General features: G+C 43.2%; 6 protein-coding genes across 6 annotated transcripts; 3 read left to right on the top strand and 3 right to left on the bottom strand.

Annotated features, from left to right (window-relative positions):
* Window positions 1–176: 176 nt before the first annotated feature.
* On the top strand, window positions 177–3,375 carry LOC119556367 (nudix hydrolase 8). The gene is made up of 4 exons (XM_037868533.1): window positions 177–333; window positions 1,483–1,827; window positions 1,898–2,019; window positions 2,521–3,375. The coding sequence occupies exons 2-4, from the start codon at window positions 1,661–1,663 to the stop codon at window positions 3,219–3,221; spliced, it is 990 nt and encodes a 329-aa protein (XP_037724461.1). The 5' UTR covers window positions 177–333; window positions 1,483–1,660; the 3' UTR covers window positions 3,222–3,375.
* Window positions 3,376–4,149: 774 nt separating this feature from the next.
* LOC119556370 (mitochondrial inner membrane protease subunit 1) lies at window positions 4,150–5,583 on the bottom strand. Its single transcript, XM_037868535.1, has 2 exons — window positions 5,220–5,583; window positions 4,150–4,750 (listed from the first exon to the last, which is right to left on the bottom strand). Exons 1-2 carry the CDS (start codon window positions 5,316–5,318, stop codon window positions 4,349–4,351), a joined length of 501 nt encoding a protein of 166 aa, XP_037724463.1. The 5' UTR covers window positions 5,319–5,583; the 3' UTR covers window positions 4,150–4,348.
* A 341-nt stretch (window positions 5,584–5,924) lies between these two features.
* LOC119556368 (CDP-diacylglycerol--inositol 3-phosphatidyltransferase) lies at window positions 5,925–8,119 on the bottom strand. The gene is made up of 5 exons (XM_037868534.1): window positions 7,959–8,119; window positions 7,576–7,710; window positions 6,805–6,958; window positions 6,586–6,737; window positions 5,925–6,510 (listed from the first exon to the last, which is right to left on the bottom strand). Exons 1-5 carry the CDS (start codon window positions 8,008–8,010, stop codon window positions 6,329–6,331), a joined length of 675 nt encoding a protein of 224 aa, XP_037724462.1. The 5' UTR covers window positions 8,011–8,119; the 3' UTR covers window positions 5,925–6,328.
* A 300-nt stretch (window positions 8,120–8,419) lies between these two features.
* Window positions 8,420–10,334, top strand: LOC119556214. The gene is made up of 2 exons (XM_037868194.1): window positions 8,420–8,722; window positions 9,191–10,334. The coding sequence occupies exons 1-2, from the start codon at window positions 8,562–8,564 to the stop codon at window positions 10,047–10,049; spliced, it is 1,020 nt and encodes a 339-aa protein (XP_037724122.1). The 5' UTR covers window positions 8,420–8,561; the 3' UTR covers window positions 10,050–10,334.
* Window positions 10,335–10,753: 419 nt separating this feature from the next.
* LOC119556213 (ATP-binding cassette sub-family F member 2) lies at window positions 10,754–15,577 on the bottom strand. Its single transcript, XM_037868193.1, has 5 exons — window positions 15,353–15,577; window positions 13,215–13,883; window positions 12,644–13,149; window positions 12,043–12,579; window positions 10,754–11,922 (listed from the first exon to the last, which is right to left on the bottom strand). Exons 2-5 carry the CDS (start codon window positions 13,873–13,875, stop codon window positions 11,791–11,793), a joined length of 1,836 nt encoding a protein of 611 aa, XP_037724121.1. The 5' UTR covers window positions 13,876–13,883; window positions 15,353–15,577; the 3' UTR covers window positions 10,754–11,790.
* A 738-nt stretch (window positions 15,578–16,315) lies between these two features.
* On the top strand, window positions 16,316–17,574 carry LOC119556608 (AF4/FMR2 family member lilli). Its single transcript, XM_037868921.1, has 2 exons — window positions 16,316–16,736; window positions 16,793–17,574. Exons 1-2 carry the CDS (start codon window positions 16,404–16,406, stop codon window positions 17,375–17,377), a joined length of 918 nt encoding a protein of 305 aa, XP_037724849.1. The 5' UTR covers window positions 16,316–16,403; the 3' UTR covers window positions 17,378–17,574.
* The last annotated feature ends 169 nt before the right edge of the window (window positions 17,575–17,743 follow it).

Raw genomic sequence — 17,743 nt, 5'->3', positions numbered from 1 at the left:
TGAGTCTAAATGTAGAGTACATGCCCAAATAATAAGCATTCAAAATCTAGAAAATTCACAAAAACAAATTTTCTGAAAGTGATTTGAGTATTGGCTAGAAAAAGCTAAATTAGCTTTAAAAGATTGGGCTGCCAGCACTGGCGAAACAGCTGACTGAGCTTTGTGTCCCATCCCTAGAAATTAACGTGCTGTTGGAAGTGGAAGAGAATTGAAATCGCGCGCTGCTGCTCCATTCGCTTGTTTTCATGCCAAAGTCCATGGCTGGATCGCTCAATTAATCGTCTGGAACTGGACGGATTAGCTCGGCGACACCATTAACCAGTGGGTTCCTCTGTGAGTTCCAACCAAGTTATATTCCAACATGGGATGGTATAGGAAAAACCAAAATAGTTCGATGTTTGCCGCTGTTTGTTATGTAAAACGCATATAATAATTGTCTGGCGCGTTGATAACAGCAGCCTCTCCACTCAGCTGATAAACATACACAAAGCCCATGCGGAAACAATTGAAGCGGCCCCCCCGCCACCCACACGCACCTTGGATTGACGCTCAAGGTTGCGCTAGGGATGAGCAGCCAAAAGTGACTCAAGTGACTGTGGCTGTGACTGTGACAAGTAACAGTTTCACTAATGGCCTTATGACACTGGCTAAAATCACGACCAACTGACTGGATTTATTCAAGAATTAATGCAATCTGGATATGCTCTAGCATGATATGCATTTTTAAAATAAATCCAGTCGTTAATCGAAATTTAAGCAAGTGTATTATGGCCATAACAGGTCACGTGTACATATTTTTATATATCCTTTCAAATGATGCATTTATAAATATTCATTTATCTGAAAGACCATTTGACTCCATAAACAAAAAGCGCTCAACCCTATAAAGTTACAGTTTAAAACTGTTATTTATAAGTCTCTACTTAATTTTTTTTATATTCATAATTCAGAAAGATCACTTTAACTAATAATGTTTCATTTCTAAATTGTATTAATATGAATATATTTTATATATTTATGTTATTTATATATTTGAATGTTTAGTATTCAATATTCGTTGATTTTATAAATCTTTAAACCTTTTTAAATATGGCACTACCAAGAGGTGAACCTGACTGTATCTATTATATGGGATTTTAATGTGATATGGTATCTAAAAAAAAATAAATGAAGTTACTTCGATTGTTGTGATATGGTATCTAAAAAAAAATAAATGAAGTTACTTCGATTGTTATATATTTCTCTTTGCTCAGCACTATTGCCTGTATTTGATACTGACGTTAGCGCCAAATTTGAAATGTCAAGAACAGAAAACCGAACGTAACACGGACCATATACCATATCGCTTATCTTGCGCCGGCGAGAGATAGTGGCTAACCTGCTCCTCCGCCTTGCTTTGCTGCCCATCGGATTTGCATCGATGTTTGGAGCCATGCGGCTTTTTCACCTGCCCATTTTGCCTCGTTTCATACACACACACAGCATGCCCAGGGATTTTCTTCGGCTCGAATTCTGGAAATACTGAGCCACTGAGCCGTCATAACCGACGCCACGCCCACTCCGGGGCCCCGAGATCTCCGGTTTCGAGCTAGTGACGCCAACGTGGTCGGCCGCCGTCGTCATCAACGTCGTCGTTTCAGTCGAACTGCGAGGTTATTTAATGTTGGCCACAAGTCTTCTGGCTCGCAGAAACGTTCTAAACCTGCCGGCGTTCAATTCATGGCGGTCGCGTCTCCGCATCGATAGACACCGCCCATCATCCACGGTAGCCCCCAGAATCCCACTAAAGGAGGTTCCACAGCCAAAATTTACCCGAACCTACACCGCGTAAGTAATATATATACCATATAGCCTAGTTAAATACCTGTTTTGATAAGACACATTGTGTATTTTGAAGTTCCAAAGCCATGGATACCCCTGCGGATGTGTTCCGCGGCATTACGGATCGCTTTGCCGGAGTCACAGTTGATGGTCGCGAGGAGAAGGCGGATAAAGACAGCTTCCGGGACAAACTAAAGAGTAAGTTTCCTAAAAAGTAAAAGAAGAATATATATTTTTTAGGAAAAGATTTTAAAATAAGCTTTAAAGTGAACCCTATTTTTCATATATGTTTGTTATTAAACACTAGTAACTTACAAATGACATTCTACCATCTTTCTATTGACTCATAAACTCCAATGCTATCAAAAATTAATTAAAAGCTTATCAATCCAAAATTATAATCTGGGTTTTCCAATTTAATTAGATTGAACGTTTACAATTTGGAATATATTTTCTACATATTAGGCTTAGAAACAATAAGAATATTTCTTAACTTTTCCCCTATTACAATAATTATATATATATATAATATATATATATATTATATATATATATATAATATATATAATAATTATAAAAAAAAGTGTATTTTTTTATATTTATGTATATAGTGAACTTAAGATTAAAATCTGTTAGTTAGCTAATGGACTCAGACACCTAGAAAAAAACTTACCTAGTCATATTCATCTTGATTTCCAGAATCCCTGGACTTTTGGACAACGAATAAGAACCGGGCGATTTGGTTCCGTGTGTACCAGGAGCAGGCCGACTGGGTGCCCGTTCTGGCGGAGAACGGCTTCGACTTCCATCATGCACGAACTGGCGTGGTGACCATGTACCGCTGGTTGCCGGAGAACGAGTCCAACAACCTGCCCAACTACGCACACACACTGATGGGCGTCGGCGGGCTCGTGATCAACGATAAGGACGAGGTCCTGGTGGTGTCCGATCGGTATGCAATGATACCCAACAGCTGGAAGCTGCCCGGCGGCTATGTGGAGCCGCGGGAGAATCTCATCGATGCGGCAATCCGGGAGGTGGACGAGGAGACGGGAATCCGGACCGAGTTCCGGTCGGTGGTCAGTCTGCGGCATGCGCACGGCGGCACCTTCGGCTGCTCCGATCTCTATGTGGTCATTGCGCTAAAGCCCCTCAATTTGGACTTCAAGCGGTGCGAAAGGGAGATTGCGCGACTTCAGTGGATGCCCATCGCGGAGTATCTGGAGCATCCGCAGGTGCACCAGACGAACCGGCAGTTCGTCACCACGTTTCTGGACTACGAGAAGCGCGGCCTGACCATCACCTGTCGCGACGATGTCCACCAGGTGCTCAAGAAGAAGTACAATCTGTATTACGTGGAGCGGGAGCAGCAGCAGCAGAATGATCAGGAGAACTCGTGAGAGTTGACGGTCCAGTGGCAAAATCCTTAGTGCAATTTCAAATTAAGTTTCTTTTCGCCAACACGGCAGCTGCACAAGTGCACATTGAAATGTTCATAATGTAGTTAAATAAAAGCTATTTTTTTTATATATGTATTTACAATATCACACGACCTCACATCACTTTTTCTTTGGATACCCAGTAATGTAATGATCTTTGTAATCAAAACGAGTTTCTTGCTATTTCAAAAAGTAGCGCACAAAATATGGTACCAATTTTTTATAGAAGGTAAGCCAATATTAAACAAAATTTAAACATACATATTTTATAAAGAAAAGAAAAGATTTATATCGTGAAATTTGTAATTACAAGTTTCTTGAATAGTACAAAACCAGTCGTTTTAAAAACCTGACCAAATTCGGGAATTGCTGTCAAGCTGACAATAAAATATTTTTAGAGTTCCAAAAAAATATATAACCAAATTTATATACATAGCTTTAAAAATCTGTGTAACTCTCAGACTGCTATGAAATTACAAAATATTAAAATTTTTCAAGATTACGATTAAATTGAGTTTTATTTAGTCTTTTTGGTTTAAACAATTTCAAACGAAAATCGATGGTTTTCGGGCAAAATTGCAGACTATCAACTGAAAACATTGTAAAAAATATAAATGTTTAAAGGTTATGCAAATATGTATATATGAATTTCGAAAAACGGTCAAAAAGATGAAAAGATCCAATGATTCGAAATGTAGTCTTGATTTATATTCACAAGAATATATGTTTTATATTTGTTATCTACAATTTTCATGAGTAGTTTATTTAACAAACCAAATTTTTTAATTTACAAAGTTATTTATTTTATTATTTCAAGAATATTTCAAAATTTAATTAAGACTTTTTTCGGAAGTGTAAATAAATGTATAAATAAATATGTTCTCGGCAGTTTTTTAAACGTTTTACTGGTTTATTTTAAATAACATCCATAGGTATCGCGTATCAACTAGCCAAATACCGCACAAATGAGACGATAACTCGATTCGAAATGGACCTATAAAATAGTGGATCAACAAACCAGAATTTCCTATAAAAACAAGGCAATTTAAATGGGTCCAATTGGTTTAAAACTTCTTTAGGAAGCCAATCTAAAGCCCGGTGACCTCGGAGAACGGCCAGATACGGCACAGCACGCGACTCCGGATTAGACCCACCGGAATGGGTCCGTAGTAACGCGAGTCCGAGCTGTTGCCCTTGTTGTCGCCCTCGATCCAAACGTAACCTCGCGGCACATAGTCCTTGGCCATCACAGGCTTCTTCTTGCTATCCTGACGCCCGCTGTACTCCGCCTCGATGGGGATCGGCTTCTGGGTGAGCACCTGGTCACCGGACACGGCCACGATCCGTTTGCATATGAACTGGCCGGCGTTGATGGGCGAAACAGCGATCACAATGTCGCCCGGCTGGTAGGTTCGCCAGTGTTTCGACAGGCGCTCGGTGAGCAGTACGTTGTCCGAGTAGAGAGTGGGCTCCATGGAGGGTCCTTTGCACTGGAAAGGGATTGTTGAAGAAATTGTATAAGTAACTAGGTTTGCGAATATGGGAAAAACAGATTATAACTATAATTACAACTTGTCCGCATCAAAAAAAAATTCCAACTGTTCACAAAATAAAAAATTTTTTTTTTGATACAAAAAGTACCTGAATAAATTTTCCAGGTACATTTAACCAGTTATTTCCGTTAGTTACTGATCTTAGTCTTGTAAGATATATAACATTTTTATAATTTGTATGCTAAAAGTACCTTGGCTTATTGGATCTCATACCATGGTATAGATATTGAGTGGATGTACCCAAAGTAGGTACACAGCTGATTAGCAAGACTGACCATATGATGGTAACATATTGTACTCAGGTATATTATACGCTACAAAAAGTACATAGTTCTAGGTATGTGGGTACCGATAACCGGCTAACTGGCATTGTACCCACTGGGGTACATTACCCCAGATGACCTACCAGGACAAAGTCGCCGATGTACTCAAAGGTGCAGTGTGTGATGGCCGCATAGGCCACGGTGTACCGCATCAGGCGGCCCAGACGGGAAAGGATCTTCATGGCGGCGATTCCGGCGATGGCTGCTCCACATCCGCCCGTTATCAGAGCATCTCCCGTGTCCCGGTCCTGTCGCTAAGCTCCGGCGGAGCTCTTATTGTCCCGGAAAGTGCTCCTCCGACCGAATGTTTATGTTGTGTAAAAATCAGGGCTGCACTGCAGCACAGATGAGCGGCAAACCAGGGCTGCCGTCACAAAACGATTGGCAAAGAAACGATAAATTTTGTTGGCGCCAATTTCAAATCGATGCACCAGATATTAGGGGAATTCACAAGATCAAGGGGCACAAAAAAATTTAGCACATAAAACCACGTATATTTATTCCTACTTTTCATCAACAATTTTGACTAAGTCTGCCAGGCCTGGCATTTACATTTGTATATATACGAGTATATCATATCTTTCAAATACATCTAACATCCATGTTTCGTATATTTCTTGCAGGTCTCCAATTACATTCTTTTAACTTACGATTAGAAATACATTAGTTACATTGAGAGATTTGCTGGGAGAAGGTCGTTAGCCGAACCGAAAACGTAAACAATGAGTTAACTCCTGGAAATAGACACTCATCCCCATATATCCACCTGCATATATGTAAAATATATATATAAATATATACATATATATTGGTTGTGTAAGCGTCACAGAAATTGTAAATTACGTTTAACTAAAGGCAAAATAAATATGCAACAGCTACTGACTGGAACGAATCGCTTGAATTTCAATTTCAATTCAAATATCATTTTAAATACAAATTGTCGGGTGGTTTCGCCACCCGTCTAACTTAAAATAAGAAATAAAATCAACAATCTTGCAATAGCGCGTAAAAATAATTTAAATTCTACTACGGCCTATTTGGTTGCCTAATGCCCATAATTATTCTGATCGCTCTTCGCCTTCAAAATTTGGTTTTTTCATCTTTTCTTTTTGCTTGGAATCAAGAGTTTGTTTCGCTTTAGTACTTTTTTGTTGTTAGAATTGGTGCTGGAAGCTTCTGGACCGGAACCGATTTACTCCACTTTCTTGCCGGCCAACGGCTCCGACTTCTGGCGCTTCTCCTGGCGCTCGCGCACATCCACGGCGGCCAGATCGATGCCCGCCACGTAGGCATGCATCACCGAGATCAGGGCCTTCAGCACGGCAAAGGGTCCCGTGAGGAAGGCGAGTATCTTGAAGAGCGAGGCGCCGAATACTGCAATTGGTTGTGAAGTACCGATTAGATTAGTTGTCCGACCTCAAATGATGTTCAATGGGTGTATATACTCACTCAGCGGGCCGTAGGTGAAATGCAAGAGGTACAAGCACACGTAGAACAGCTCGTTGACGCAGCACATGAAGGTGAGAATGTCCTTCTGGTAGTACAGGCGCATGATGAAGTTCTCATTCACCTTGTGCGAGCTGCGTCCAACCACAACGCTCCTGAGAAGGGGAAATATATGTCATTAGTTTGAAGAGCTCAATAGTCCACACAAAAAGTTCCACTTACGTTTGCATAAAGAGCCAGTGACAGGCCACATCGATGGCGATGGACAGCTGGAACCAGAACATGTAGCGAGGATAGAAGTAGGCCAAAGTTACCAAGAGGCCGGTGGTTCCGCAGCGGTCGGTCAACTGGTCCAGCATGGCTCCAAAACGAGTGCCTGCGTGGTGTAGAAAATCGTGCGAATTAGTAATGACGTATTAAATATTCTATATGCATAAAACTCTCACTAAAAATTCAAAACTCAATGCATACCCCAAACCTTTAATATTAACCTGCAGCGATAAGCATATTAGCGTATAGGAAATGTCCTTCAAACCTTCTGATTTAAATTAACTCAATGAGTAAGGGGTTTCTTTGAATATCTAGATCATAATGACTTGCACTATACGTTAGGGTAAATGTTTTGAGTTCCTTTATCATGAATGGTTCAATGGATACCAAGTGCTTTTGAAAATAATAATAGCATAATCTGTTTTCAGAGGGCTTCCTAAATTCTCAGCCATATTCCATAGTTCCAAGGCAATATTAGCCCTGCTTTCTGTTTAATTTGTGGCCCCACGTCATCCATCGATTGGTTATCCAGCCGTGACCATATCGGGGGGCCTTTGGGTGTGCCTTCAATGCCTTAATATCGAATGGAAGATAACCATTCTATAGACAGGTGTTCGCGGTGTGTGGCGGCCAAAGTGCGCGCACATATCAGATACAGATATAGCTATGGCTAATTTAGATTTCTAAGGGGGCATGATATGTGGGGATCGTGAGTGGGCTCACTTTGGTTAAAGGCCCGGGCGGCGTGTCCATCGACGGCGTCCAGCAGGGCGGAGGTTACATAACACCAGCCGGAGATCACATAGTTGGTGGACATGAACCAGAACGCGATCAGGGCCAGAATGATGCGGGCATAGCCTGGAAAGGGGTAAATACATTAGTCCATATGTTTCATGTATCCCGTATCCAAGTGGGGAATTTCAGGGGTGGGGAGGGAATGACTCAATGGGGGCGGCGGCTTCTCTTGTCGATGAACTTGCGCCCTGCATTTCACAGGTTGCCAAACATCCCCTAGAAATCCAAATCCAATTAGGGTATGGAGCACCTAACTGCGCCGCATAAATCGATCGTGCGATTTGTTTACCTTATCAAAACACCACACTCACCGATCAAATTTGGCACAAAGATGAAGACGTTGTCGTGCTCGGCAATTGCCATTTTGTGTCTTTGGGTTTTTACTATTTATTTAGCGATTATTTGGCGGTTCGGTTTGTTTTTATCCAATTAAATGCGAAAAAAACTCAGCAAAAAACTTTTGCTGTATCTGGTGTGACAGCAGGGTGACCTTTAGGAAATACCAAAATATACTATATTGTGGGATATACGTATGTCTCCACTGACAGATGCAAATTATTCACTTTGTTGTTGGGAAAAATTATGTTTTTGGAAATATTCTTTTGAATTTGCCAATTTTCCAGATATAATTATTATTTTAGTCATATTTTACCTCATTTATTAATATTTTGTTGCTATTTCTAATTTTAAAATGGTTTACCAAGCCAAAATCAGTGAAGATAATGGTAGTGTAAGCATTACTTCGAATACCGACTTGCAGCTAGTATTTTCCTCCGCGGTCCACGGTATGGTCACACCGCCTATGACGAATTCACAAAACAAATAATAATAATAATCAAATTTGGCCTTAAATAATGAACAAATAACGCGATTCAAGTCAACCTGCGTGGAGAAGGTGACCCACATGCTGTAGCATGGACAAACTCCGCGGCGGCAGCCTGGTCGGCGGTGGATCCTCCAGCGGGAATTCTGGTTCGGAGCACCACCAACTGGAGCAGTACCCCAAAAACCTGATCGAGCAATATCTAAGGGCCTCCAGCAAGATCAAGAAGTTCGAGCGGGCTGGCTTCTTTAAGTTAGTATAGTTAAGGCTTTTTGGATCCCAATAGATAAATAGTATAGTATGGCTAGGGAGGAGATAGTTATGTAGGTGGCTTACCCACATATGTAACTATGTAGACACTTCTTGAACTCCATAACATATATTTAGCTATTACTATTACTTCGTAAGAAATCGTGGTTCTTAACGACTATAAACGGGTTTTGAAACTCCAATGTATATATTCCATTTTCAAACACTCCCTACATTGATCTCAGTACTAATCGTACTAATCTTATACTAAACAAGTATCTTTTTCTTTAACTAGAATAATATATTGGTATGGAGGAATTCCTAACTTATAGTTTTGTGCTCCTAATGAACCCGTGATCTGATCCTTAAGAATTCGCGGTCTTTATATTTTTGTTATTAATTATTGTTAGATATACATAGACCATATCAGTAAATGCGAGGCTATTAATATGCTGTTCCTCTGATCCCCAGACGCTTTGCGCCCAGCGTGGTCGATGTGCAGGCGGACTTCCAGCGACTGGCCTACAGCTTCGAGGAGTCGGGCATCCAGCAGTACGCGGCCATGTGCCACATCGGCTTTGCCAAGTGCGAGTCCTACGGCGGCGCCCCGCAGCGCGAATCGGAGGCCTACCTGCGGGCAGCGAGGTCCTTCCTGGCGGCACACAACGAATCTGGCCAGCTGCACCTGCGCACCCGGCACTCGGGCTTCCGGGAGGGGGCACTGCACTGCTATCACCGTGCCGCTGATCGGGCGGTGGACGAGGGCGTCTTCAAGGCGGCCATCCTACGAGAACTGAAGCAGCTGCAGCGTCAACTGGACAGCACCAGCAGCTTCGCCTCGCCCACCCATCAGATCCACGACCTGGAGATCAGCGCCGAGACATGTGGTCAGCGCGGCGACTTCCGGAGTGCCCTGCAGCACTACGACGACATTGTGGACAATGTTTACGAGCGACGCGGGGCTCGCATGTACGGGGATCTCTTGCGGCGCGTGGAGGTACTGCGTCTGCTGCTCCTGGTCCATTTGAATCTGCCGCCCGCACGCCAGTCACCTGCCCACATCAAGCTGATTGAGTACTACTTCAATTTGGCCCAGTTTGAGGCGCGTCCCAGCTCGGCGGACGATGGTGGTTCGGTGGAGCGTCCGGGTGCGTTTGTGCCGGAGCAGCAGCAGTACGCGCTGGCGGAGATTACGTGTGCCTGGGTGGAGCGCAAGATGTGCGATCTTAAGCACCTGCTTCGCGACTTTGGAGCGGAATTCGGAGCTCTGAGCGACGTGGAAAGGCAGCTTCTGACGGTCATGCATGTGGAACTGTCCAGGAGCTACTAGATTGCGGACTAAGGGATCTTACTGTACATTATATACTATTGGGTCATTACCACTGAATAGCACATGTTAAGCACTATCGCTTAAGTGTAACCAAGTCTACCAACTAACCTTTGAACGTGCCTACACGCATAAAAAACAAAAAAACATTAATTAACGAAAGACCAGGTGAATGCAGCAATAAAGAGACGGTGCGAAGCGCAATGAAATGTAATAACGTTTAAGCAAAAAAGTTTGAGATTTGTACAATAAATAAAGAAATGCGAATGGAGATTAAGAGGACCACAAGGAGTGTTTTTTGTTTGATTTCCCAGCAATGTCTCATTAATTTATTGTTAAAAAGGTAGATTGAATTGTTCTTTAAAAAAATATATAAGTTAATTTTCTGGTAGTCTAAAGTTGACCTTTAAACACTGAACCCCTCTAGAGTTATAATATTAATATAATTTATACTAGGGAAACTTTTACGAACTTCCTTTTTTTAAATAGCTCTTAAAATGCCAAAAAAAATAACACCAACAATTCCCTTCCAACTTTTCAAAGACCCACTGAAAAAGGAGCCATGATTTTGCAATATTTTGGTCATTTAATTTGTTTATTTACCTTGTCAAGCAACTTCTGTTTTTATCTTAGCAATTTCTCAATTAAGTTAGCTAATTAATACGACACATTTCCGCTGCCACAACTGATATTCAGCATCAAATTGATTAGATTTCTATATCGCATTGTATATGTTTCTTGTTTTTTGTGTTTGCATACAAAACGTTTTGTTTTTCGCTGGAGTTTACAATTCCAATTTGTTAAATAACCTATAATATCTTGTTTTTTTCTTTTTTGTTTATGTAATTTGTAAATTTTCATATATGTATATGCATGTACGTTTCATGTAATACCCATTAATCCTTCCATTGCCTGTATTTTTGTTTTGTTTGTTTCATTTAATTTAAATCGAATATTGAATCGCTAAGCACACGCTGTCTTTGTCTAATCCGCGAGCAACAAAATCACGGTTCGGATTTGGGAGGGCAGTTTAACATCGTTTCTCACACATTTTGGTTCGACTCGCTTAATCAGATCTTTAATTACATACTTTTGTTATTGTAGTTTTAATTGTTTAATGTGTAAATATAGTTAAGGCGTAAATAAATTACAAAAAATAAAATATATTTTTATATATATATGTTTTTGTTTTTATATATGAAACCTAGCGAAGAATTAAACGAAATTATATAAGCGCAAGATCACAAGCTGTTTTGTAGTTGGTTGGTTGTATTTATAAGTTGTAGTTCCTGGTTGTTGTTGTTGTTGTCCACTTTAATATATTTATATATTTATAATTTTTATTTAGTTTAATTCGACACATAAAATGAAAAAAATTCAGCTAAAATTTGTGTATTCTTGTTGAGTTTTCAACGGTAGTGGTGTGTTATTATGTATGGTTGTTTAGGATTGGTTGTTTTCGATTTATTGTTGACGGTTGTTTGCCGATCGAATTGCTGTTTACATGACTTGACTATAGCGTAGTGTAAACTCAAGACTAATTTCGCACAGAATGAATTACGACGAGCGTGCGGGCAGCCCAAAATCCGGATATCACCCGCCGCCTATTGAAGAGGAAGGATATAGTGGTCTGAATGTCCTTGTGTGGATGGTTTGTGGGGTGTTTTGGGTGTTTGGGGGTAGTGGGTGCGCGACTGTGTGTGTGCGGGTGTGTGGGAGTTGGCAACTATCCACTAGATAGCATCTACTTTCCCGCCTTGGCCTTCTTCTCGTTCTCGGAGGTGATCTTGTTCTTGAGATGATCCTTGTAGTCCAGAATGCCGCCCTTCCACTTGGTCACCGTCTCCTTCTCGCACACCCAAATCTCCTCAGCCACCTGGAAGGGAAAGGAAAACGATTACAAATGGGCATATACAATGGATTTCCATAATTGATTAACAGGCATTTCCATTAATTAATCGTAAAATGAACTATAAAGAGTATGTTGATTGCTTACCTGGTTGATCAGACGGAAATCGTGACTAACTAGCACCATGCCTCCGTCGAAATCGTTGATCGCATCGGCGAGCGCGTCAATGGTCTCCATGTCCAAGTGATTGGTAGGTTCGTCAAGCAGCAGCAGGTGCGGCACCTGCCAGGCCAGCCAGGCGAACACCACGCGACACCGCTGGCCATCGGACAGCTGACGGATCGGACAGACCTGCTGGCGACCTGTCAGTCCGTAGCGACCAATGATCTTGCGCATCTCCTCCTTCTCCTTGACGTCCGGGAAGGCGCGCATCATGTACTCCAACGGACTGGCGTCCAAATCGAGCAGCTCGTGCAGATGCTGGTGGTAGCGAGCGATGCGCAGATGCGAGTTCTTGCGGATCATGCCGGAGGTGGGCACCAGATCGCCATAAAGCAGCTTCAGCAGCGTGGACTTGCCGGCTCCGTTGGGTCCCACCAAGGCGAGACGTGTGTCCAGATCGATACCGAACTCCAGATTCTTGTAGATCCAAGGTGTTTCATCGTTGTAACGGAAATTAACGTTCTATGGCAAGCAGAAAGTATCGTTAGTTACCATTATCTATGATCGATTAAAAATAAATACCAACCTGCACCATGATCACGGGTGGCGGCACCTTGCCGCACGATGGGAAATAGAAGTTGAGCACCTTGTCATCGGACACCTTCTCGGTGAGACCCTGGGCCACCATCTTAGCCAGCGTCTTCTCCTTGGACTGCGCCTGTCGCGCCAACTTGGCGGAACCGTGACCGAAGCGAGCAATGTAGTTCTTCATGTGCGATATCTGGTCCTGCTCCCAGTTGTACTGCTTCATCTGGTTCTCCAGCAGTTCCATGCGTGTGCGCACAAAAGCCTCATAGTTACCCGTGTAGTACTTGAGCCGCTTGCCCGTTAGGTGGATGATGTTCGTGCAGACACCGTTGAGGAAATCCTGCGAATGCGAGATGAGCACCAGGATGCGCTTGTATGTCTTCAGCTCCTCCTCCAGCCACACACAGGCGTCCAGATCCAAGTGATTCGTCGGCTCGTCCAGCAGCAGCAGATGGGGCTTCACAAACAGAGCGCGGGCCAGGGCGATACGCATACGCCAACCACCTGGAGGGCAGGAGAAAGAAAATGAATAAGTTTATAGATTCGGGGGCACAGGGATATTCACTTACCAGAGAAGTCCTTGGCCTGTTTCTGTTGCATGGCCTTGTCGAAGCCGAGACCGTGAAGGATGCGGGCCGCCTTGACCTCCGCCAGATCGGCAGACATATCGTCGAGCCGCTCATAGATGTCGATCAGCTGCTCCTGGGCATCGTCCTCCTCGCTCATGGCCAGCTCTTCGGCCAGTTTCTCCAGCTTGATGCGCTCCTCGTCCACCTCCATGACGCACTGCAGCGCACTCTTCGAGCTGGCCGGAATTTCGCGCGTCAAATGGAAGATGTCGATGTGCGGCGGTACGGGCACCTCCCTGCCTCCGAGACATGCCAGCAGCGAGGACTTGCCGCATCCGTTGAGGCCAATCAGACCGTAGCGACGTCCGCAGTTCAACTCCAGCATGGTGTCCTGCAGCAGCTCGGAGCCAAAGAACGTGATCGAGAAGTTGGCGATCTTGACGTCACGGGATCGCGGATGCACTGCCAGCGATCCGGTGCAGGATCGGGCCTCCGCACTGATCCGGGCCTCCTCCTCGAGCTTGGCGCACAGCTTCTCCTCCTCGGTCAGTTCGCGTTCCGGAGCACCATTGGCCTTCTTCGTGGAGGGTATCTGTTGGATCTTCTTGTTGCGCGCATCCTTCTTCTTCTGCGCGTCGCGTTTCTTTGCGGCGGATGACATTCTTCCGGCTGCAAGTGGATCAAATCGGGAAATAATTACTTAACTGGTATTTTGTTCTCTTTCGAGGATTTTATTTCGGTCTTGCTGTGCCAAAGTTTTTCGATATTGTGTGTTTTTCAGCCGGCACAAGTAATGACAGCAAATCAAAACTATAGACTTCCCAGACTTGGGGTGCTACGAATTTGAATTTTATTTTATTAAAAAATATATAAAGAAATAAGCATTTGCTTTAAAAATGCAGTAAAAACCAGGATGGATATTTTCTACAAGGTCAAAATACCGGAACAGGTTCCTAGCAATGTTGTGGTTTCCTTATCTACGAAAGCCAGACACGTTTGTATTTTTTTTTTGATTACCTTTTAGAGATTAAAACAAAAGAACCCAGAGTCTAGAACGATGAAGAATTGCCGATTTAAGCTATTGTGGTAAATATATGTTCTTTATTTGTTCAGATAACTGGAACAACCGAAAAACATGTAATAATCGTTAGTCCAATAGAAGTTAACCAGTATTTTAAGAAATTACTATTATGAACACCTCTAGGGTTCGCTTATCCAGGGATACTAAGACCATGCAACTCAAAAATTCGCTTGTGGGAAAAGCCACTTGCCCTTCAAACTTTATCAACTCCATTAAATATTCATAGAATACGACTGGAATTGTTTGCTCTGCTTAGCACACAAAGTTGTATTATTTGCTGACTGTTTTCCCCTAATGGATTATTAAGCTAACTTAAAAATTCTTGCAATTTTTAACCTTAAACAGAAGTTCAAGGTAAATTTAGCTGATTCTCTGCGTTATTGGGCAGCACTGTGTCCCTAGCCCTTAGTTCGATGGGCAGCACTGTTCAAGAGTCAGGATCACGTTCAAGGCCTCTGGATTTAGATTTCCGACTCCCTTCTTCTCTTCCTCCCACACTCACACTTTCATACGCACAGATCGCGTGTAGCCAACTGTTTCAACAAAAGAAATCTGAACTAAATTTTAAAATTAGACAGCGTCAGCAAAAACTCAAAAATTTCCACTGTGCTGAAGGCGCTCCACTGTGCCGCTCTCTGCCTTCCCTCCGCACACTCACTCTCTCTCTCTCTCTTCCTCTCACACATACACGCACTCCCTCTCTGTTGCCGAGGGGAATACTTCTTCCTCTTCTTCATCTGGCCGGGATGTCTGAATGCATGGATGATTCACTGGGACACCCGGGGATTACAAAGGAATCATCTATGGGCAGCGGGAAACTTTAGGGAAATGCGGAAAATTTGCATCGCACGATCTGGCATCGCCCCCTCTCCCTCGCACACACCGCACACACCTGGCTGAGGTTACAACACGCACACACCGAACACCAACACACACAGGCACAGTCAGCCGTCGCAGAAACGGGAAACTGCATGTGTGTTGCGCTGCGCACATTATTGAATTTTCCACGGCGAAATGACGACGACGACGACGACGATGACACTGTGCAATTACTCACCTTGGCGTGGACTTGGCTAGCAATTGGGGGAACAAGCGAGTGGAGCACGAAGGAGTTGCGGTTATCCTGCGGAGGACAACGGTAGCGGTACGCAACGGCAGCGGTAACGGAACGTAACGGAACAGATCGGTTCGGATCGCACACACACACGCACGCACGGAGCAGCTGCTGAAAAGTGCCTGCTGCTGTTACCGTTTTCGGTAGAAAAAGAGAGAGACGACTGAACGGAACAGAACGGGAGAAAGGCTCCACGTGGTGGCGGTGGCGTTTTGCACGGAACGCGCGGAGCGGGAGAGGATTTTGGTCGCCAGTGGGGCAGGGTCACACTGCGAGTGCTGGGCACACCGACACTATCAATCGGTTTATTTTAAATTAATTATATATTTTATTCAAAAAAATTTACTCTTTACAACTTTTTATTGTTCACTATTTTATTTTGCGAACAGTTTATATTTATATGGATTCATTTTTTCTAAAAAACAATAAGTACATTTATTGGGACAGTTTTCACACTAGAAATAAGAAACAAGTTTTTAGGAATAAATTAAAAGTCGGTAAAAAAAAAAAGAAAACAAGCAATTATTCGCTCTAAATGCAAGTTAAATTCTGTTAAATTATTCGGTCAGCTGTCTATCAGCTGTTCGATTCAATATCAATTCTAAGAAATATTAGCAATTCAACCAGAGTTGTCAACTTATTTCATTAAAGCAGCACAATTTATGACCTTTCCCACTGTTGCTAAAATTGTATGTGGCATTTTCAACAATTTAGAAATAAAGCGGAGTAACCTAAACATAAACATAAAATTTAATGAAATTTTCAGATATAGATAAATCAAACGTTGGTCAACAGATATATATGAACTTAGAAAAGCAACATGCTTATTTTCAAAGGGAGAGAACTGGAAGCGATATATAACGGCAAAACCACCACCGAAGTGGGGCACATACAAAAGCCACCCACGCCTGGCCACACTAATCGGGGTAAACAAAAAGTTGTTGATTATATAGGATAGGATTAGGATTTGGCCCAAAACGGCCACAAATAGGCCATGTCAAAACTAAGCGAAACCAAGATCCCGATCACGGAGTTCCTGGAGGCTTACCGCCGTCAGCCGTGCCTCTACAACTCGCAGATGGACTCGTACAAGAATCGCACGTCCCGGGAGGAGGCCTACGAGGCCATAATCCGATCCCTGAAGATTCCCCAACTGACCGTGGTGGACATCAAGCTGAAGATCAAGAGCGTGCGCACCGTCTACTCCAAGGAGCTGCGTATCTGGATGCGCGAGAAGGAGCTGGGCCGGAGCTATGAGCCCAAATTGTTTTGGTTTAAGCTGGCCGACTCCTTCCTGCGCTCCGTTTCGCTTTCCCACTGCAAGAGGGTGAGTTTTGGCAGTCCACTTTGATTGTTGTGGTTAAATGTATGTTGTAACTGCAGGCGAAGAACCAGCATGCCAGTGCAACCCCGCAAACGGCGGTCAAAACGAAGGAGTCGTTGACGCCCTCGAGCAAACTGCTCTTCACTGCCGCCGCTGATATCAGTATGAGCGAGGATGCGCTGGAAGAGGAGGACGAGGAGACCGAAGGCGAGGCGGATGAGGGTCCTCCAGACCATGGCAAGCCTCCGGCTAGCAGCTGCATCATTTCCATGGCAGCGGACCAGGCTCGCTGCGGCAAGGACGAGTTAATCATTGATGATTCCTCACTCTGTTTGGTGGAGCAGCAGCAGCAGCAGCAGCAGCAACAGCAACAGCAGCATCTTCACCATCAGCAGGCGCATTCTCAGCAGCTCAACAGCACGCAGGCACAACGAAAACCGAAGTTCAGCCTGGGTCTCGACTCCGCCGGCGAGGATGAGCTTGGGATCTTCGGCCAGAGCATCGCCTCCCAGCTGCGCACCATCTCGGATTCGTACTCCCGGTCCGTGGCCAAGCTGCGCATCCAGCAGGTGCTGTTCGAGGCGGAAACTGGACAGTTCCAGAGCACCGAGGTCAATAGCACGCAGCTCCAACATACCTTTTAACCATTAAGCTTAGTTTAAAGTCAACTAGTTCGTGTATTTACGTGTTTATATAGTCCTTGTTCTGGAAACAGCAAGCTCTTGATGAGGAGCATTTTTAACCCGTTTGTAGTTTAGTCTATTCTAGTAAAGTTTATTCCCATAAATGACAAAATTGTAAATATAACTTTAATAAAATAAATACCTTTTAAGCAATCGAATTAAAATTTTTTTTTTAAAAATTATGCGGGGTTTTGTACTAAATTAAAAAAGATATCGATGTCTTATCGATTTTTTTGTTTCCATAAGATGTACCTTTTATTTTTGAACACAAATTTAAAAAGATTTTGTTGAAGTGCACTATTTATTAAAATTTAAATTTTCATTAAT

Source organism: Drosophila subpulchrella, chromosome X (genome assembly GCF_014743375.2).
Source record: "Drosophila subpulchrella strain 33 F10 #4 breed RU33 chromosome X, RU_Dsub_v1.1 Primary Assembly, whole genome shotgun sequence".
NCBI lineage: Eukaryota > Metazoa > Arthropoda > Insecta > Diptera > Drosophilidae > Drosophila > Drosophila subpulchrella.
This window is presented reverse-complemented; position numbering and strand designations above follow the sequence as displayed.